The sequence below is a fragment of the Podarcis bocagei genome, assembly GCF_964188305.1.
Source record: "Podarcis bocagei genome assembly, chromosome: 7".
Classification (NCBI taxonomy): domain Eukaryota; kingdom Metazoa; phylum Chordata; class Lepidosauria; order Squamata; family Lacertidae; genus Podarcis; species Podarcis bocagei.
In genome coordinates this window covers 73,128,673-73,148,299 of record NC_138132.1, presented here as the reverse complement: position 1 = coordinate 73,148,299, position 19,627 = coordinate 73,128,673, and the positions used below count along the sequence as shown (strand labels likewise).

The following is a 19,627-nucleotide window of genomic DNA, read 5'->3' as shown; positions in this document are numbered from 1 at the left end:
GCACTCCTTGAAAAGTAGGAGAGACATACATTTTCCCTATGCTGCACAAGGGGGCAGAGGATGAGAAAGAATGGTTGGCCTAAGGGTGGGTTGGGGAACTTTTGACCCTCCAGAGGTTGCTGGACCAAACTCCCACCATCCCTGAGCACTGGCTGTGCTGGCTGGGACTGATGGGAACTGGAGTGCAATAACCTCTGGAGGGCCAAAGCTTCTCCAGCCCTGGCCCAAAGCCATGAAGTTAGTTCATGAGAGAAGCAAGATTTGAACCAGAACTGCCTGGGTTACATTTTAGTCATTTCCCCCACTGTGCTACACTAACCAATTTATTATTTATTACAGTTTTATTAATCATTATTATTAAATTTATATCTCGCCTGTTCTCCAAGGAACAAAGGGTGATGGACATGGATCAGCCTCACCCCATTCTATCCTCACAAAAACGCTGTGAAGTAGGCGAGGCTGAGAGACTGCGACTGGCCCAAGGTCACACCGAGAAAGCTTCATGGTTGAGTGGGGATTTCAACTCTGGCCTCTTGGGTCCCAGTCCAGCACTCTAATAACTACACCACAGCAGCACTTGTTCCAGCTGGCTTTGTGTAGTAAGCTTCTTAACTGGTTTACCTATCCACTCAACCCCTACTGCAAATAATCCATCAGTGCAGTGGTAAATTACAACAAGTGTTTTTTCCTTTTCCTTTCCCATTTTCATAGAACAAAATAGCTGCTACTTTAAAAGTGACCCCTGATACACTGCCATGTGGCGGGGGAAGAAGTGCACTCTCTCTCACACACCCACACTCCAACTCCCATCTACATCTATGCTCAAGGCATTTAAAACTATATGGCCAGGGTACAAGTCTGACAAAAGTATGCTTGAGCAAGTCTAGCCTTTAATTATCCTGTGACGCAAAGAAGTCTGTGTCTGTTGCAACAGGCACACAGACTACTTGCTAATTTTAGCAGCTACAGATGTAGCCAAAGCAACCACAACAACAACACCCCCGCCACATGAACTGTATGGGGGATTGCAGCTCCCAGATAACGCACCTGCTCGGCATGCAGGAGGCCTTGGCTTTAATCCCCAGCATCTCCACAGTTAGAAGGGGAAGGAGATGGGAAAGATCTCTCACTCTCTGCAATTGACCCTGGAGAGCCACTTTCAGTTAACAGACCAAGAATGGGAAGCCTGCAGCCCTCTAGATGTTGTTGGACTCCAGCTCCCATCAGTCCTAGCCAGCAGGGCCAATGGTCAGGGATGATGGGGGCTGTAGTCCAACAACATCACAGAGGTTCCCCACCCCTGATTCGGATCAAGAGAATTCAGAGCCACCCTAACAAGACTGCAGCACCATTCAACTCCATAAGAATGGATATTTTGATCTGACTAACTGTATATATCTTTCTCTCAACATCATCTCAGAGGCCCACAGGTTTCCCTTCCCTGGACAGAAGGCTCTTGGGAGCTGGGAGCACCATCCCAAAAAGAAGGCTGCCTTCTGTGTCTCTGTAGGAGTAGCTGCACTGTCTTTTATCAAGGCTGATTACAATGCAGATGGGAAACCTGTGGCCCTCTGGATGTAGCTGGACCCTGCCTCCCAACAGCTCCAGCCAGCATGGCCAATCCTTTGGGATGATAGGAGTTGGAGTTCAACCAAAACTAGCCACCCAGAATGGCTAGGGCAACCCAGACAGATGGGTGGGGTACTAATAATAATAATAATAATAATAATAATAATAATAATAATAAGGCTCTCCCTCTCAATGCCAGACAATACTGGGCTAGCTGAATCAATGACCTGGCAGGCGGCTCTGTATATATTTAGTTCCACATTCATCACTGTACTTGTACTGTAGGTTTTCAGTTCCTTTCTTCTCGTCTATATCTCCACATGCTATCAGGCAAGGGATAACATATTTGTCGAAGTGGTTGGCGAAGCTCCGGATCAGAGATAAATGAGCTGCGATATACTCTTCGGAACTAGAGAGGAGGAAAAGAGAACATTGATGGCGAGGAAAAAAGAAAAACAAAACAAATCAGCCGTTTACCTTCCTGCCGCAGTGGTACCTATTTATCTGCTTGTGCTGGCGTGCTTTCGAACTGCTAGGTTTGCAGGAGCAGAGACTGAGCAACAGGAGCTCACTCCGTTGTAGGGATTCGAACCGCTGACCAAATTACACAAGTAAAGGTTAATTCTGCTACCCCCATAAATGATGCTCTGCTACTGAGTTACAGCCCTACCTGCTTAGAAGTGGGTAAAAAGAAGCCAGGATGACTGCTGGAGAGAGTTCCATCAAATGGCAAGGTTGCTGGCCACATCTTTTGTAAGGGAGACTGCTGGCTAATCCATTAGGAATCTATCCTAAATTGTAGATTATTGATTAGGTGTGGGAGCAGCCATTGTGGTGCTCTGCAAATGAGTTGCACCAGCTCTGTTTGCCTGTTTCCTGCTTGTTTGTTCTTAAGTCTTCAGTTATTCTGGGGTCCCAATGCTCTAGCAGAATCTACCATCTCTGAAGCCTATCCTGCCTACTCTCATGCTGGGTGGCTATGAGCCACTTTTAAAAAAATTCCTATAATGCTGAAGTTTAACAAAGCATCACTCTGGGGTTTGTGGGAAACAGCAGCTCTTGGCTACTCACTTTTACCATTAGATAAATCCATAATGGGGGGAAGGGTGCTAGTGTAGGAGGATGGCCCACTGAGGGCATTGTGCTAAAGATTTTCCAAGCCTGATGCGAGCCTGAATTAGCTGTCCACACCCTGGCATGCACCCTGACAGTCATGGAGAGGTGCACTTGGTCAGCTGTGGATGAGGGAAATGAAAAATGCCTTTTCTCACGCACTCTGGAGAGATGTCCTCTGGGTTGGGCGGCTGAAATGGTCGGGTGTGCTTTGAGATTTGACTGATGGATAATATGCTTGATGGCCTCTTTCCATCTTTCCGGGTAAGAAGGGCTTCGTCTTTCCTTCTCTGCCATAGAGAGAGAGAGAGAGAGAGAGAGAGAGAGAGAGAGAGAAGCAGGGAAGCAAAGCCTTTTGGTTTACTGCTGGAATGGGGGGAGTCAGAGCAAACCTCCCCTTGCTGAAAGCAGGTGCCTAATGGGAGGGGAAAGGAAGATGATAACAGAGCTGAGTAGAGAGGAGAATTATGGGGAAGGAATCTGTTGTGCTATGGGGGCAAGACATGGACTCCACTTCCAATGAGGACCTTGTGTAGAAGTGGATCACCAGGTGTGAAGGAGTCACTATGCTTGCTTTCTGGCAGGTGGAACGCTTGGTTACGGAGGGGATTGGCAAGGTGTCAGGAAGGTCTGCATGGTATAAATGCACTCACAGAGCCAATCCAGTGCTTCTGCTGATGCCTTTGCCCCACACTGACCTCCCCGTTGCCTCACCCCTCCTGGAAAGCAACAGCAATCTACATTCTGGGAAGTGATTGTAGTGGCTCCTCCCCACCCAACAAGTTGCTTCTGGCTCTGTGAGCCCTTCTCGTAATGGACTGCTTGTCAATAGGGGCTGATATGTGGGCAAGAGCAGGGATATGGTAGAAATAGGCATGTCTGGAGAGCAAAATGTTAACAGGAGGTTGATGAGGAAAGACCATCACCATCTCCAATACCAGAGGCAATGTGCCTTTGAATATCAGTTGCTGAAGAATGGGTAGTAGAGACTGATTCATAAGGGCAAATGGGGCACTGCCCCACCAACCTCAGTCTGCCTGTAGACAGGTCCCGTCCCCCCGTCTTCTACCTTACAACCACTGCCTGCTAGCATCCTCCTCCTTAGTGTCACCATTAAAGGATGGGGACAAAACTAGAATTGGTTGGCTTTCACTGTCAATGGCTTTTACCCTCCCTACTTCTTGGGCTGAGGCTCCAATACTTTGAAGCTGAGGCTCCAATACTTTGGCCATCTCATGAGAAGACTCCCTGGAAAAGACCCTGATGTTGGGAAAGATTGAGGGCACAAGGAGAAGGGGACGACCGAGGATGAGATGGTTGGAAAGTGTTCTCGAAGCTACAAACATGAGTTTGACCAAACCGCGGGAGGCAGTGGAAGACAGGAGTGCCTGGCGTGCTCTGGTCCATGGGGTCACGAAGAGTCGGACACGACTAAACGACTAAACAACAACAACAACTTCTTGGGCTCCCTTGCCTTCCGCTCCACCAGTTGCAATGGGCATCAGCCACCACTGCGGGGCTTGGCAATTCCTAAAGCTGCACCTGCCTCTCCACACAGTGTGACATGAGTACAGCAGATGTTCTTTGCAATGAGCAACACGCAGGTGTCATAGATCCCTCCCACACTTACCTGCAGTTCCAACTCCCGAGCCTTCTTCTCCAGCTGAGCCTTTGCTTCAGCAGCCTGGCATAGCAGGCGGACTGCCTCCAGCCTGATAAGCTTATCACACAACACTGGACGGAAGGATACTTCCAGCATGCATTTCTGGCATGGGGGGGGGAGGAGAGAGGAGGCCGGAAAGAAAGAGAACATGCAGAATGAACTTGGGTAGTTAAATGGAGTTCAGACTTATGCTCCATTTAACAGACAATCCAATCCATGATAGAGAACAAAGCAGGAGGCCTGCTGGATCTGGCCAAAGCATCCTGTTCTCACTTATCCACCTCAATGCTGTGAGGATAAAATGTGGAAGAAGAAAACCATAGATGCCCCTTTGAGCTCCAATGGAAATCCCATAGCAAGAAATGAGTAGAACAGCACTCTAGCACACATGATACCTAGCAACTGTTATTCAGAGGCATACTGGAGGTAATATAGATATTATGACTGGTAGCCTTCATGGATTTGTCAAATCCCCCTTCAAAGTCATCCAAATTGGTAGCCAGAATTATAGTTTGTGGCAGCTGTGTGAAGATGTATCTCCCTTTGCCTGTTGTGAATCTCCCACCATTCAGCAGCACTGTAAGACCCCATGAGGTTACAGTATTGTGAAAGAGGCCTATCCACTTTCTCCAAACTGTGCATAATCTTATACGCCTCTATCATGTCCCCCATTACTCAACTTGCTTTCTAAACGAAAACTCTCCAAGGCATTGTAACCGTTCCTCAAAGGGGAGTTACGCCAGTCCCTTGATCATTCTGGTTGCCCTTTTCTGCCCTTACACTGTATGGTCCCCCCACAAGGCCTGTCAATTCCATGCCTCCCTCTGGGCTCACAAAATATACATTGTATAGCAAATGAACACAATCCATTCATGTCCATGTTACTTCCTAAATCTGGGGTTTTACGCTTGCAGCATAGGCTCTCCTTATTAAGAAGCCTGAACTATATCTAGTGAAGAACAAAAAAAGGACTCTGGTTACATTTCTTCTTTAAAAATGTGAATTAAAACTACATGTGCTCTCAACACTTTATTTTGCTTTCAGGCCAGATACATAGACTGTAGTACTCCATAAGCATGAAGGTTCTTTTTTTATCCAGATCTTTAAGAGGCTGAGAGTGTGTGTTTACCTTTCCAGGCAGGACAGTTCCGACACATGGCATGATCGTAATAGGAGAGTCTTCTGGAACAAGGAACTGGAAGGAAGTTGGCCCAACGGGGGCCACTTCTCCCTTGCCAACTCTTGGGACACTGTGAGTGAACTGATTGACACTGACGTGATTGTTGATCACGAAGATATTTGCTGTTGACACGTCGTTGAGAGCAGTGGCAGAAAACTGGACCAAGGTATGAGAGAGCTCAAGAGGAGGGTGGACTCCAACTGCCTTGCATGACAGCTTGAATTGTCTAAAAATGGAAACACAGCTGAAAAAATCCGGTCACAGCACAATACGCAGCCTGTTGCCAAGACTTTAAATAAGCCCTATGACAAGTATCTCATTGCTTTCAAGTAAAAAGATATTTCACTGCCCATTCCAGGTTCTGTGGCACCCCTATGGCTCAAGACTATATGGAAATCAAACCATGATGACACAAGATGGAAACAGCCCCTCTAATCCCAATGTTCAGGTGTGAGTGTGGTTGCTTAAGTAGCCAAAATGGCTCCATACCCATGCAGAAGAAAGAGTTTTCAGCAGAGGACAAAAAAGGTTGCACCAACCAAGTTATTCTTAGAGTAGATCCACTGGGTTGGTCTCCAATGTTAGCCCTATGCAAAGTAGACCCACTGAAATTAATGGGCATGGCTAATGTACTCTTAGTAAAATTTAAATGAATACAATCAATTGCAATTAATGGACCTAAGTTTGCTATGTCTTTTATTTTCAACGAGTCCACCCTGAATTGACCTGAAGATGTATAAAACTCAAAACCTTTCTTAACAAAAAGCGTAAAGGGGAAACATTCCCCATACAGCCCTACAAAAACATGCATCCTGGATGAACACACTGCACAGGAGCACTTCATGCTGCAACATTTTGCTCTAACTCCCACTTTTGGAATACTTAATTTTCACTGAAAAGATGCTGCTGATGCTGAAACATGACTGCAGAAATGCTGAAAGAAGTTGGAATGTTCTCTGGTGGCTTATTACAAGTAGAGGAACTGCAAATATTCACTTTTAAGTTTTGGGTTTGGTTCTAACATGCAAAGCTCCGGAGTGGGGGAAGCTTTGCTGCGAAGAAGCGACAGGTAGCAATGCATGTTTAACCCAGTCCCACAGCTGCTAATTTTCCTATGCAGTTCTTCCACCCTGGCTGATTTCCCCTCAGCAGGGCACCAAGACTGGTGGCATTTCCAGGCTGTCATTGTTTTCATGTAGGATTCAATCACACACCAGCAATTCCAGACTGCACAATTATAGTTGATGCGGGGGGGGGGGGGGGTCGGGTCTTGTGCAACAAGCCTTCTTTCCCCCAAAGGTTGAAAAGTGGCAGGGAAATGCAGTTTGAAAGTGTGGGGTAGCACTTTCATGCCACATCATCTAATCTTCCTATGAGGAAATCATATTGCAGGCTCATTAAATAGCCCATATCATCTGATCTCTCAGCAAACAAATCAGGATAAATGCTCAAGGAACAGGTCATTTGGAAGCATTCTGAGGGTCCTGGCTAAGCAAAGGAAAGTGGCCTCTGCGTGCATGTGCATGCAGAATGCAAGCACCCCGTCCCCAAAGCAGTAAACAGGTATAGGTTGGCTATCACCTCCTTCCCACTAACTGCAATGTGTTTTGGCCATTTGGGGCAAACCTGAATCAGATCGGGGGATCAAACCTGGTTATCCTGCCTCATTGGAATAACCCTTGATGGCTTGAAACTCTGTGCGCACCTGTTGATTTCAGTCTTGCAAGTCAGCTCAAAACTGTATTCCTTTGCCCGCTGGGCTTTGAAGATTATGTCCAGCTGCAAGTGTTCAAAAGGCAGGAGCATTCCAAATCCATCATTGGGCTGAATTTCTACAAACTTTCAGAAGGAGGCAAAAAAGCATCACTCTCTCAGACAAACTAGCCATAATCCAAATGTTAACCCTCCAGAAAATAACCTACCAATTCTAAACCCTCCCAGTTTGGATCCTGCCCCCAACCCAACTCCGTAAGTGGTAGAAAAAAATCACACTCATTCATCTTCTCACAATATAAAAACAAAGACACTGCATGTACTTTTGTTACTTATGGAAAAATCTTTCAATAAAAACATTTTTTTAAAAGAAAGGGAGTAAAAGAGAAAAATAAATGTACAGTATTGAGAATATACCAAAAGAAAAAGGAAAAAGATGCACTATAGTTCAAATGGAAACAGGGGAAATGTGTTGCCTAATAATGCACTTATCAGGAACAGATATTCATTTGGTCCTAGCCCATGCATATTGTGATGATCAGGGCTGTGTGTTTGCATATATTCTGAGTGGAGTGCAGAATACCCTAGAGTGCAGTACTGGGAACACAATTACCGTATGCTGAAAATCTCCATTTAAAAAAAGTTCCTAGCCTTCATGGCTATAAAATGGTATAATTTGAAAGCGTGGCTGAAACGAACATAGCTCCTCGCCACTTTTCCATAATGTGCAAACCCAGAATGAATTAACATGTTAGAATATATTATGCAACACACTAAATGATATACATTTGATTAGTGTGATAATTTATGCACGTTACAGAACTGAGCTGTTCATGGGACAGATTTTATTCAAAATGAGATATACACAGCTCTGATAGTAATCATTTGGGTACAATTCTCTTCTTCATACAAAACTTCATGGAATATTTATTGTGTTGGAAACTGAGAAGAAGGTATTTACCTCTGGGAGTCCCACAAATCCAAATTCCTGGGGAAGGATGGCTTTGTTTATTAGTGTGATTGTTGTTTTGACAGCTTCATAGATAGAGCAAAATCCAAAATCCACTTCAGTTGGTCTGATCTCCAAATCTGAGGTTGTAACGATTGCATGGACTGTAAATTCAACTGGCTTACTCTGAAACAAGAACACAAGTTGTGTTGTGGTGTAATGATTGAATTAGGGCAGAATAGATTCAGGTCCAAATCTCAATTCAAATATGGAGCGCACTGGGTGACATTGAGTCAACTCAAGTTTATTGTTCCAATAATTTTGTTAAGAGATCTCTCCCTATCCTTGCTATCTTAAGTGCAATTCCTAGAGATCCCTAGACAGAAAGAATTACCATTAAAACAATGTGTCCACCTTGTAGATATGCTCTAAGAGAGATGCATCAAGAGAAACATATACATTAAAAAATTAAAACTGAAAACATCAGAATGACTTATGGGAACTATCGGGAATGATCATGAAAAGCAGTAGAAGTATGAGATCATCAGATCTCCCCTGACCTCAGAGCATGGTGAAGTCCCCCCCCCCAAAAAAAATTTATAATTTGGCATAATATTTGGACTGTTTGATTATTGAATAATATGTATAATTCGGAATATATGATGTGGTTTGATTGGATTGTTAAAATGGAAAGTTTAATAAATATCATATAAAAAAATAAAACTGAACACTATGTGTCAGGGGTTTAGGAGCAGAGGCACGGGCAAGGGAGGAAACAGAGAGCGAAGGGGAGGAGGCAGAAGAAAAGATGAGTGATGACGACGACCCGAGATCTCCTAGTCTTTCTAGTGAATCGGAGGATTCACAGAGGGGAGCGCCAGTGGCCAGGGCAAGGGGGGCACCCCAGGAAGATAGAGCCAGAGGGGACTCAGGGGGGAGCAGCTGGAAATCGGGACCAGCGTCACCGCCAGGAAGCAGGGAAGAGGAAGGGAGCCAGGGGGGAAGCGCTGGCAGCTCACCACAGGAGGGAGGGCATGAGTCAGGAGTGGCCACACCTCCATCGGGGAGCGAAGAAACGGTTAAGAGGAAAGTGGAAGGTTGGGCGCGCGCGCCAAGTTCAAATGCAGAGGAAGGCGGCGCAGTAAGCAGCCCCGAAAGGGAACCAGGTCCTAAAGCCCGGCGCAAGGAGGCAGGAGGGTCCGGGTCAGCGTCAGAAGAATCCCGGAAGGAAGAAGCCCCGGGGGGTAGAGGGACCCAGAGGAGGACAGTCAGGCGGAAGAGGTGGAGCAAGGCTAGGATATTAAGTTGGTGCACACGGGGCGGAGACTCAGACGGAGCTTCGCCGATCTAGCTACTAGACGTAGAGTTTGCGCGCAGCAGCGTGAGAATGGAAACTGTAATTCAATAAAGACTTTTACTTAATGATCGCTGGCTAGCGTGATCCTCTGTGAGCTAGGATCTTCAAGCAGCTCTGACAGTAAGCTCCGTCTCTCCATTGTGGGCATCTACAGCCTCGAGGAGGGGAGAGAAACAGGTGCCTACTAGCGAGCTCACGAACGGCAGACGACATGACGGCTGAGCAGCAGATAGAGGACCTCAGAAAAGCAGTGGCACAACTGAACGCCGAGGTTCTCGCATCCAGGAAGAGAGAGGAGGAGGCAGCTGCCGCCTGCAGGGATCTCCAGGTCAGGTTAGACGTGCTGACAAAGCAGACACCCCGGCAGGAGGGAATTGGGTTGGCGAGACGGACAGGCGGGCTAGTCTCTCACTTCGATGGGAACCTGCAACAGTATCCCAACTTTAGAGCCGACGTACTGTGCGCACTGCAACTGCTGCATAAAGACTTTAGAGATGAACAAGAGAGAGTGGGGTTCATCATGTCCCATCTGCATGGGGATGCGAAAGCATGGCTACGCAATTTATGGAGAGATAATGATCCGGCGCTCCAGAATGCGGATGCCTTTATTAAAGCGATGGATGGGTGCTTTTTATCAAGTATTGACGTGGATCTTGCACGGAAGGAGGTGCATGGGCTGAGACAAGGGAGGGCCAGCGTCAGGCAGTATCATGCCCGCTTTTTCGCCTTGGTCAGTGCCCTGGAATGGGACAGAGATTCGGCTCCTGTAAGAGACCTCTTTTGGGAGGGGCTGCACAACTCGATTAAAGATGAGATCGCGAGGGGGGAGAGACCCCGAACCACCCAGGAGGTCGTTCAGAGGGCACTGGCAGTGGGGGTGAGGCTGGAAGGACGTCCGTGGAGCAAGGACGAAGGGCGTGGAGGGCGCGAACCAGCCGGGGGCCCCTCCTTCCTTCCCAGAGAAGCAGCGCGGGCGCAATCCACGCCTCCGCCAGGAGGAGGAGCCGAACCTATGGAGGTTGGAGGTGCAAGGGCTCAGTCAGCAACCAGAGCCCTAGCACCGGCAGCAGTGAAAGCGAAGCCTCCTAGAGGGAACAGGAAGTGTTACGTCTGTGAGGAACCAGGGCATAGGGCAAAAGAGTGTCCCCAGAGGCCCCACAAGCTCACTGCAGCCTCAGCAATGGTGACTGCAGCAACGCAGCAAGGAGGACCACAGCAGGGAAACGACGCAGTCTGGCTGGAGGAAGAGGCACTGGGGCCCAGCCAGACGTGTTAGTGACGCAGTCCCCAGAGATTTTACAGCCCGTGAACCCCCTCCCGCCCAAACCAGTAGTGAGGCTCACAGCATCTCTCCAGCTGCCCAATGGAATCACCATAGACGTGCCAATCACCATTGACTCAGGCAGCAATGCGGACTTTATAGGGCAGGACTTTGTCGACAGGCACGCTGTGCAGTTGCTGCCGGCCACACTGCCCCTGCAGGTTGTCACGGTGGATGGCAGGGAGCTGCTCGGGGGGCAAGTGGTGAAGCAGACGCCACCAATGGTGATGCGACTTGGGAATCACAGAGAAATCATCAGCTTCAACGTCACTCAACTATCTGACACGCCCGTTGTATTGGGCATGAGTTGGCTGGACAAGCACAGCCCAACGATGGCTTGGTACCAGAGGCAGCTGACCTTCGGCTCTTCCTTTTGTGCTGAACACTGCATCGTGCCCAGGCAGGAAGGAGAGGAAGAGGAGTCACAGCTGCTGCTAGGCACGCTGCAAGCGATTCCCCACAAGTACGCTGAATTTTTGGAAGTTTTCTGCGAGAAGGAGGCAGACAGGCTACCCCCTCACAGACCATATGACTGCAAAATTGACCTGCTGCCGGGGGCGGCGCTGCCTAAAGGGAGACTGTATTCCATGTCAGAGGACGAACTGCAAGAACTCAAGGAGTTCATTGATCATAATTTGCAGCGCGGCTTCATCCGGGAGTCCAAGGCAGTGGGGGGCAGTCCCGTATTCTTTGTTAAGAAGCGGGACACGCCCCAAAAGAGACTCGTAGTGGATTACAGGATTTTGAACAGTGTGACTAGGCCATCGGACTTCCCCATGCCCCGAATTGACGACCTCCTCGCAAAGGTACGGAAGGGCAGAGTGTTCACCAAGTTGGACCTGCGGGGGGCGTACAACCTCATTCGCATGCGGGAGGGTGATGAGTGGAAGACAGCCATGTTCACGCCACTGGGGACCTACGAATATAGAGTTATGCCTTTTGGATTGCAAAATGGCTCCCACGTTTTTCAAGCATTTATGCATCACGTGTTGGCGGGACTTCTCTACAAGACGTGCGTCTGTTTCTTAGATGACATCCTGATCTTTTCGGAGTCGCAGCAGGAGCATGACAAACACGTCAAGGAAGTGCTGAGCAGGCTAAAGCAACATAGGCTCTACGCCAAGCTGGAGAAGTGCCAATTTGACGTGCCGGAGGTGGATTTTCTGGGCTACAAGCTGTCTGACAAGGGGCTCGCCATGGACAGCGCCAAGGTTCGAGCGGTGTTGGATTGGAAGAGCCCGCGCAACCGGAAGGAGGTCCAACGGTTTGTCGGCTTTGCGAACTTCTATCGCAAGTTTATCAAGGGCTTCGCGATGCAGACGGCGGCCATCACTGACACGCTTAGCTCCAAGAAAAAGAAGTTCATTTGGACAGAGCAGGCGGAGCAGTCCTTTCAGGCACTCAAGCGTCTCTTCGCGTCGGAAGAGCAGCTGCTTCATGTCAACCCCAGCAAGCCGATGAGGGTGGAGACAGACGCTTCGGACAGAGCCGTGGGGGCGGTCCTGCTGCAGAAAGACCCGCAGGGGGTGTGGCGACCGGGAGCGTTTTACTCCAGGAAGCTCAGCAAGTCCGAGCAGAACTACACCATCTGGGACAGGGAGTTGCTGGCCATTCACGCAGCGTTCAAGGCGTGGAGGCACTTTCTGATCGGCGCCAAGCACACGGTGCAGGTTTGCACGGACCACAAGAATCTAGAGCACTGGCGCACGGCACAGTTCCTGAACCAGAGGCAGATACGTTGGGCTGAGTTCTTTGCGAACTTCGACTTCCGAATAGAGTATGTCCCGGGGGACACCAACATCATGGCAGACGCTCTCTCCCGTAAGCCACAGTATCTGGAGGACGCAACGCCAGCGGCAGCCATGCACATCTTCGCACCGACAGTGTGGGCGTGCGCCGCGGCGACCGTGGACCTAGAGGCGGTGCGACGAGCGTTGCAGGGGGACTCCTTCGCACAAGCAAAGATGGCAGAGGTGCAAAGGGGCAAGGCAGCGGCCGACGGTTTCCAGCTAAGAGATGGATTGCTCATCCGTAAAGGGGCCATCTACGTGCCGGGAGACGAACTTCGAGCCAAGGTGCTGCAGCAGCTGCACGACGCGCCCACGGCCGGGCACTTTGGCAAGGAGAAGACGGTGGAATTAGTAGCCAGGGATTTCTGGTGGCCTGGAATGAGAGGGGAGGTCGCAGACTACGTGGCGAGGTGTGACACCTGCCAGAGGGCCAAACCAGTGCACAAACCGCCGGCCGGACTGTTGGAACCGCTGCAAACTCCGGTCGAACCTTGGGAAAGGGTGGCCCTGGACTTTGTCACGGATCTGCCCAGCTCAAGGGGCAAGACGGCAGTGCTGGTGGTGGTGGACCTGTTTTCCAAGATGGCGCATTTCATTCCGTGTGCTAAGGTGGCCACGGCGGAGCAAACCGCCAAACTGTTCATAGACCACGTGTTCAAGGTTCACGGTCTGCCACGGTCTATTCTGTCCGACCGGGGGCGGCAGTTCATCTCGAATTTCTGGCAGAAGCTGATGGGCTTCCTGAACGTCAAGATCAACCTGGCGTCGGCGAGACACCCGCAGACCAACGGGCAAGCGGAGCGGGTCAATGCCATCATGCAGCAGTACCTGAGATGTTATGCAAATCAACAGCCTGCGACGTGGGTGGATTACCTGCCGCTTGCCGAGTTCGCCTACAACAACACGAAGCACGTGTCCACGGGGGTCACGCCGTTCTTCGCCAACAACGGGAGGCACCCCAGAACCTTCCCGGGACTGGAAAGAATGGGGGAGGGGGAGCCGCAGACAGCAGATGCGTTCGCGTCGGAGCTGCAGGAAGTCCACGATCAGCTGAGGCGCCACCTGGAGCTGGCCAAGCACGCATACAAGGTACAAGCAGACAAGCACAGAAGGGTTGGAGAAGAGCTCCACGTGGGAGACTGGGTTTGGTTAGCAGCCCACGCAGTGCCGGCCAGGTCGTTGGCCAAGAAGAAACTAGGGCATAAACAACTGGGGCCCTACCAAGTCGAAGAGCAGGTCAACCCGGTAGCTTTCAGACTGGCACTTCCGGAGGGTTCCAGAATGCATCCGGTATTCCACAGATCGGTGCTCACTCCCTACAAGGCACCGCACAGGTTCCAGGAACCCGGAACGGCGCCGAGTCCGGCCAGAGACAGAACAGGGCACGCGGGAGTGGCACAGAAGGAGCGCATCAACGAAGTCACGGAGATTTTGGACTCCAGATGGGGGGAAGAGGGGGTAGAATACTTTCTCGCCAAGGAGGGCACCCCGGCCAGTGCGAACAGCTGGGTGCCGGGCTACGCCTTAGACGAACCTCTGCTCAAAGACGAGTTTCATGCCCTCTTCCCACATAGACCTATGCCAGCAGACTTTTTCGACGACTGGCTTTTCACGCCCACGCTTTCGGCCAGCACGTTCCGGGGGTTCGACTCGGACGAGGAACCGACACGAGACGTCCGTTCCCCGGAGGGGTCACCCTCGGGATCCGCCTCAGAACCCTCGTATTGGTGGGACGATAGGCCAGAGGAGCAGTTCCGCAGAAAGTGGCTGGAATGCTCAGGACGAGCAACGCCGCCAGGAGGAAGTGAGGGAGAGACGGACATGGACATTTTCGGGGACGACCCTGGTTTCGAGCACGGCGGCACAGAGATGGAAGCGGAGGTGACCGTCGTCGACGAGAGCAGGGAGGAAGACCCGGGAGAGTTCAGATGGAGGCCAGCCACGGGAAGCGACCGATATCCGACGTTCGTCCCTTTGCAACAGCAGCCCCCAGCTCCAGCACCGGAAGGAGGGGAGGGGGGAATGGGGGGCTTCGAGGGGGGGATGGATGTCAGGGGTTTAGGAGCAGAGGCACGGGCAAGGGAGGAAACAGAGAGCGAAGGGGAGGAGGCAGAAGAAAAGATGAGTGATGACGACGACCCGAGATCTCCTAGTCTTTCTAGTGAATCGGAGGATTCACAGAGGGGAGCGCCAGTGGCCAGGGCAAGGGGGGCACCCCAGGAAGATAGAGCCAGAGGGGACTCAGGGGGGAGCAGCTGGAAATCGGGACCAGCGTCACCGCCAGGAAGCAGGGAAGAGGAAGGGAGCCAGGGGGGAAGCGCTGGCAGCTCACCACAGGAGGGAGGGCATGAGTCAGGAGTGGCCACACCTCCATCGGGGAGCGAAGAAACGGTTAAGAGGAAAGTGGAAGGTTGGGCGCGCGCGCCAAGTTCAAATGCAGAGGAAGGCGGCGCAGTAAGCAGCCCCGAAAGGGAACCAGGTCCTAAAGCCCGGCGCAAGGAGGCAGGAGGGTCCGGGTCAGCGTCAGAAGAATCCCGGAAGGAAGAAGCCCCGGGGGGTAGAGGGACCCAGAGGAGGACAGTCAGGCGGAAGAGGTGGAGCAAGGCTAGGATATTAAGTTGGTGCACACGGGGCGGAGACTCAGACGGAGCTTCGCCGATCTAGCTACTAGACGTAGAGTTTGCGCGCAGCAGCGTGAGAATGGAAACTGTAATTCAATAAAGACTTTTACTTAATGATCGCTGGCTAGCGTGATCCTCTGTGAGCTAGGATCTTCAAGCAGCTCTGACACTATGCTTTAGGTTACAGTCCTAGACTTTTTATCCCTTCAAGACAACTCCTGCTGGCCTGGGGAGCTCTCCTAGGTTCTGAAGAAAACCATTCTGACCCAATCCCTGTACTTCACGGGTGAGGAACATTTTTTAGCTGAGGAGCTACATTCATTTATGGGTAACCTTCAAGGGGTGGGCGGGGGTCAGTGCCAAAATGGGTGGGGCTGGAGGTAGGGCAAACTGATGTGCTTCTCACCTTCCTACAGTAGGCTACATTCGAGTCATGCCAAACTCAGAAGTTCCTGCATACACATTTTTCCATGCAATATCCAGTCAAGGAAGAAACATTATTATATCTCAAGGACACCTTCCAGCCATGCCCTTGAAGAAGGGTACAGAGCTAGGTCAGCAAAGAGGGATGCTCTGGGGACAGTGAGTTTAGCCTAAAGTCTTGAGGGTCAGATAGAGAAGCCCCCATCATAGGGTGGGCACATTTGGTTTCCGGACCTGAGGCTCCCCACCTCAGCTGTACTTGGTTCTCTGTTTCCTACCACTGATGGATATTATGCTACTCAAACCATTTCCCTCAGACCTGGACCACACCCAGCAGGCTCTCATCCTGCCTGAGCAGGACACAATCTTCCCTTGTTGTCTAACAACAAGCAGCTGAATCTTGCACCAACCTGATCTGAAACCATGACCGTCATTGGGACTTCCAGAACTCCTGTTCTTACATCAAAGTACTTCCTTGCATCTTCACGAAGAGAGCGCCTGAAACAGCAAAGTATCACATACTCTTTAAAGAGCCAAGCAGAAGGAATCCGACACTAAGGATGGGTTAAACTCTTCGTTGCTGAGAGAGCCAATGAGAAACCTTGGACAGACTTTGATGGTGTGAACAAGAGGAAGGAAAAGCAGAGGAATATTTGCTTTGAGGGATTGAAGATGTCCTTCATTTCCACAACATAGATTTTCTTCTTGAAGTATCTGAGTATGGAGCCCTAAAGAGAGATGTCTAATATTGTCTAATGGTTTTTAGGCATTTGGGGGGAAATCCAGATTGAAAACTATTCAAGGTATCCAATTATAACCTAAGTATTCAGTGATGAATGAAAACATGAGCGATAAGGGCTTCCTTACGGCAGCTTCCACCTGCTGATTTCTTGTACAATGTAGTGCTCTTGTTCTGGTGGAAATCATTATTAAAGCCTTCTAACATGGCTTTTGTCCTGTTAGCATGTAGCCAAATCTTACAAGAAGATGGGGACAGTCCTTGAGAAGCTGTTTGGGGCTTTTTCAGCTCAAACAAAATGAGGTACATTGTGCTTGAAGAATGTCTGCTGAACCTCTGCAAGTAATGCTATCTGGAAATATGCTTCCAGGGGAAACTTTGGTCCTCCAGATGCTAGACTACAACTCTCATCATTCCCAACCATTAGGTGTGCTGGCTGGGGCTGATTGGAATTGGAGTCCAACTACATCTGGATGGTCAAAGGTTCCCTAGCCGTACAGTAGAGGCTTGAAACGTATTTCACCCAGATACAAATGCTCATAGAAAAGTTTCACATTAAGTGTTTAGATCATGCAAATGACGTTAATAATTGCCTAGCTCTTTCAAAACCTTAAACAACTTCCCCCACCCAATACTGCATCGAATCACTGAATAACAACTGATTCCTGCAATGTAGATAGTGTAAAATCCAGGCTTGTTTCGTGCGACAGTGTATTTTTAAGTACCAATTCCATGTGGGAACTGTTTCTTTGCGTGTAATTCCCATTAATGCTCTCATAAGTGTTTTCGGCTTGCATTACTAAAGGGAGCTGATTATGGGGCCATGTTGTATTTACCAGCGTTTTAAGAAAGTATTAACCGATATATTGCTCTTTTCCTAGCAAAATATTGACGACTATAAATAGGGCTTTAGAAACTTGCTCGGTAATCAGTATGCAAGCTTCCTCGGCCCCAGCTGTAGTCAGGAGCACAGATGAGACACCCATCTTGGGCAATCTGTTCCTTTTGACATTGACGTTAATTAATTACCAGCTCTTCTGAGTCAGTATCAATAGGAAGGCAATACCACACAGATACTGAAATAAGAGCAGGCTGCAAGGAGAGTCTTAAAGACCATCTCTGTCTGTCTGATTACCCACCACGGAGAGGGGATGTGTAGTGTTTCGCTTGCCAGAGCTTCTTGCCTAGCGCAAGCCTTGTTTGCAATTTTGAGCCAAATTAGTACAAACAATGTATCATTTTTAGAACCCCCATCCTATTTATAATCTCTGGGTCCTATAACACAGAGTGATTTTTCCCATTTTGTCTCCAGGGAGACAGTGTTCTGTCTTGGAGTCTTTGCTTTGAAAAAATGGGTCGCTAGTGAGACAGTACAAGGTCATATAGATTTGGTTTCCCTCCTTTAATAATATCATAAAAAGTGGAGGCAATGCTGTGAAAATGTTGTAGATGTATGGTTTTCAAATTTAAAAAGGAGGAGGTAACCTCAAAATAGATTCCAAAGGGAAAAATTATTTAATGAGTTGCCCAGTATATGTTGACAAAATCTTTGTCTGGAGCAACTGTAATATTGTTAGACTATCAAAATCAAATCAGGGAAAACAATATTCTGTAAGATGATAAAACAATATTTATAAAAGAGAGGGAGAGAAACTGAGTAAACAATCAGTATACAGTACAAAATTGCCATACTGAGTGATGCGAATACATTTGAAATCCTTTTTGAAGAAATGATTGGCAACAGGTTTATGATTTTCTCCTACTCAGAGCAGACCCACTGAAATTCATAGCCATGACTAACTTGCTCTGAGCAACACTTAGTTGGAGACAACGCTTAGAATATAATAGTTTATGACAACCTATTTTCAAGCCAGCCATTAAACGAACACCTTCAGCTAGCGAATTATGCAATATCCTTGAGAAAAAAGACAAATTTTGCATATCAAAAGGGCATCTTTTAGATTAGAAACCTGCAACAATTATATCAAGTTGTCCTCTTTTGTAGTCAAGCATTGTCACAAAATAAAAAAATTACTTCCAGTAGCACCTTAAAGACCAACTAAGTTAGTTCTTGGTATGAGCTTTCGTGTGCATGCACACGAAAGCTCATACCAAGAACTAACTTAGTTGGTCTTTAAGGTGCTACTGGAAGTAATTTTTTTATTTTGACTATGGCAGACCAACACGGCTACCTATCTGTAATTGTCACAAAAGCCATTGTATGTTTTGTTTTCAGAAGAGAGCAAGGATCCATTCATGAAACTCAGGCTTCTGCTAGAATTTGTCCTCCCAGACAACCCCCGTGAACAAAAGCCCCTCTTTTAGAACCCCTCAGAAGCTTCTCAGGCTTTCCTTTATGAGAAAATTATTGATGGCAGATAAGTTTCTCCAAGCCCTATTGCAATGGGCAGCCATGTGGGGAGTGCCAGGCATGTTTCTAGATCACACGTTTAGTTGACATGGAGTGATGGCAGAGCCAACAGGTGGTCAGTTGCAACCACAGGTTTGGCATCTGCTCAGAAAATGGATGGATACAAAGACCATATACAAATTGCACATTGATACTTATAGACACATAAATGCAAAGGGAAGCAGGTGTTTACAACTGCACACATTAACACCCAATCAGAAATTCAGCGAGGCAGGGCAGTGATAAAAAGTATCTTCAAATGGATGACTCTTAGGTGGTGTGGTGTGATGGACACAGGGACATGGAAAACCATCTCATACAGCAGGTGTAGGGGAACTTTGACCCTCTTAATGTTGCTGAATCACAATGCCTATCAGGTCTAGCAAGCATGGCCAGTGGTTGGGAAGTGGTTGGGGATTATGGGTGTTGTAGTTCATCTGAACCTGAGACCTTTTTCATGCAAAGTATGAGCCATGAGAGCCAGTCTAGCATTTCCATTAAAATGGCCTTGGCTTAACATTTTCAACACCAAACTTTAGTAAACCCTCCCTGCTCTGCCTTCCATGCACCCCATCCCCTTTTATCCGATCTCTGCTTGGTGAACCAGTCAGGGGCTTATTTCATGAGTCAGAACCTCCTTAATCTCATCAAATCTCCTTTGAAGCTTTCCCCCAGTCCCCCCCCCCTCCTGAAATGCAGATTAACATTTTAAATCCAAGCTGTGTCGCCTCTATCCACTTGACAAAACTATAGCAGTGTTTCACAACATTTGAAGTTTA

The 19,627-nt window shown here is 48.6% G+C and overlaps 1 protein-coding gene and 1 long non-coding RNA gene across 2 annotated transcripts in view; one reads left to right on the top strand and one right to left on the bottom strand.

Annotated features, from left to right (window-relative positions):
• The window catches only part of LOC308591208, a 186,575-nt gene that overhangs the window by 52,042 nt on the left and 114,906 nt on the right, over positions 1–19,627 (top strand). The window lies entirely within an intron of this gene.
• Positions 1–19,627, bottom strand: part of CFAP74 (cilia and flagella associated protein 74) — an 89,299-nt gene that overhangs the window by 12,811 nt on the left and 56,861 nt on the right. Inside the window, exons 23-29 of the mRNA XM_081202256.1 lie at positions 16,110–16,197; positions 8,200–8,373; positions 7,231–7,364; positions 5,475–5,751; positions 4,313–4,447; positions 2,845–2,972; positions 1,844–1,978 (exon numbers count right to left, since the gene is read on the bottom strand). Coding sequence (XP_081058382.1) covers positions 1,844–1,978; positions 2,845–2,972; positions 4,313–4,447; positions 5,475–5,751; positions 7,231–7,364; positions 8,200–8,373; positions 16,110–16,197 — 1,071 coding nt within the window. The remainder of the gene's footprint in view (positions 1–1,843; positions 1,979–2,844; positions 2,973–4,312; positions 4,448–5,474; positions 5,752–7,230; positions 7,365–8,199; positions 8,374–16,109; positions 16,198–19,627) is intronic.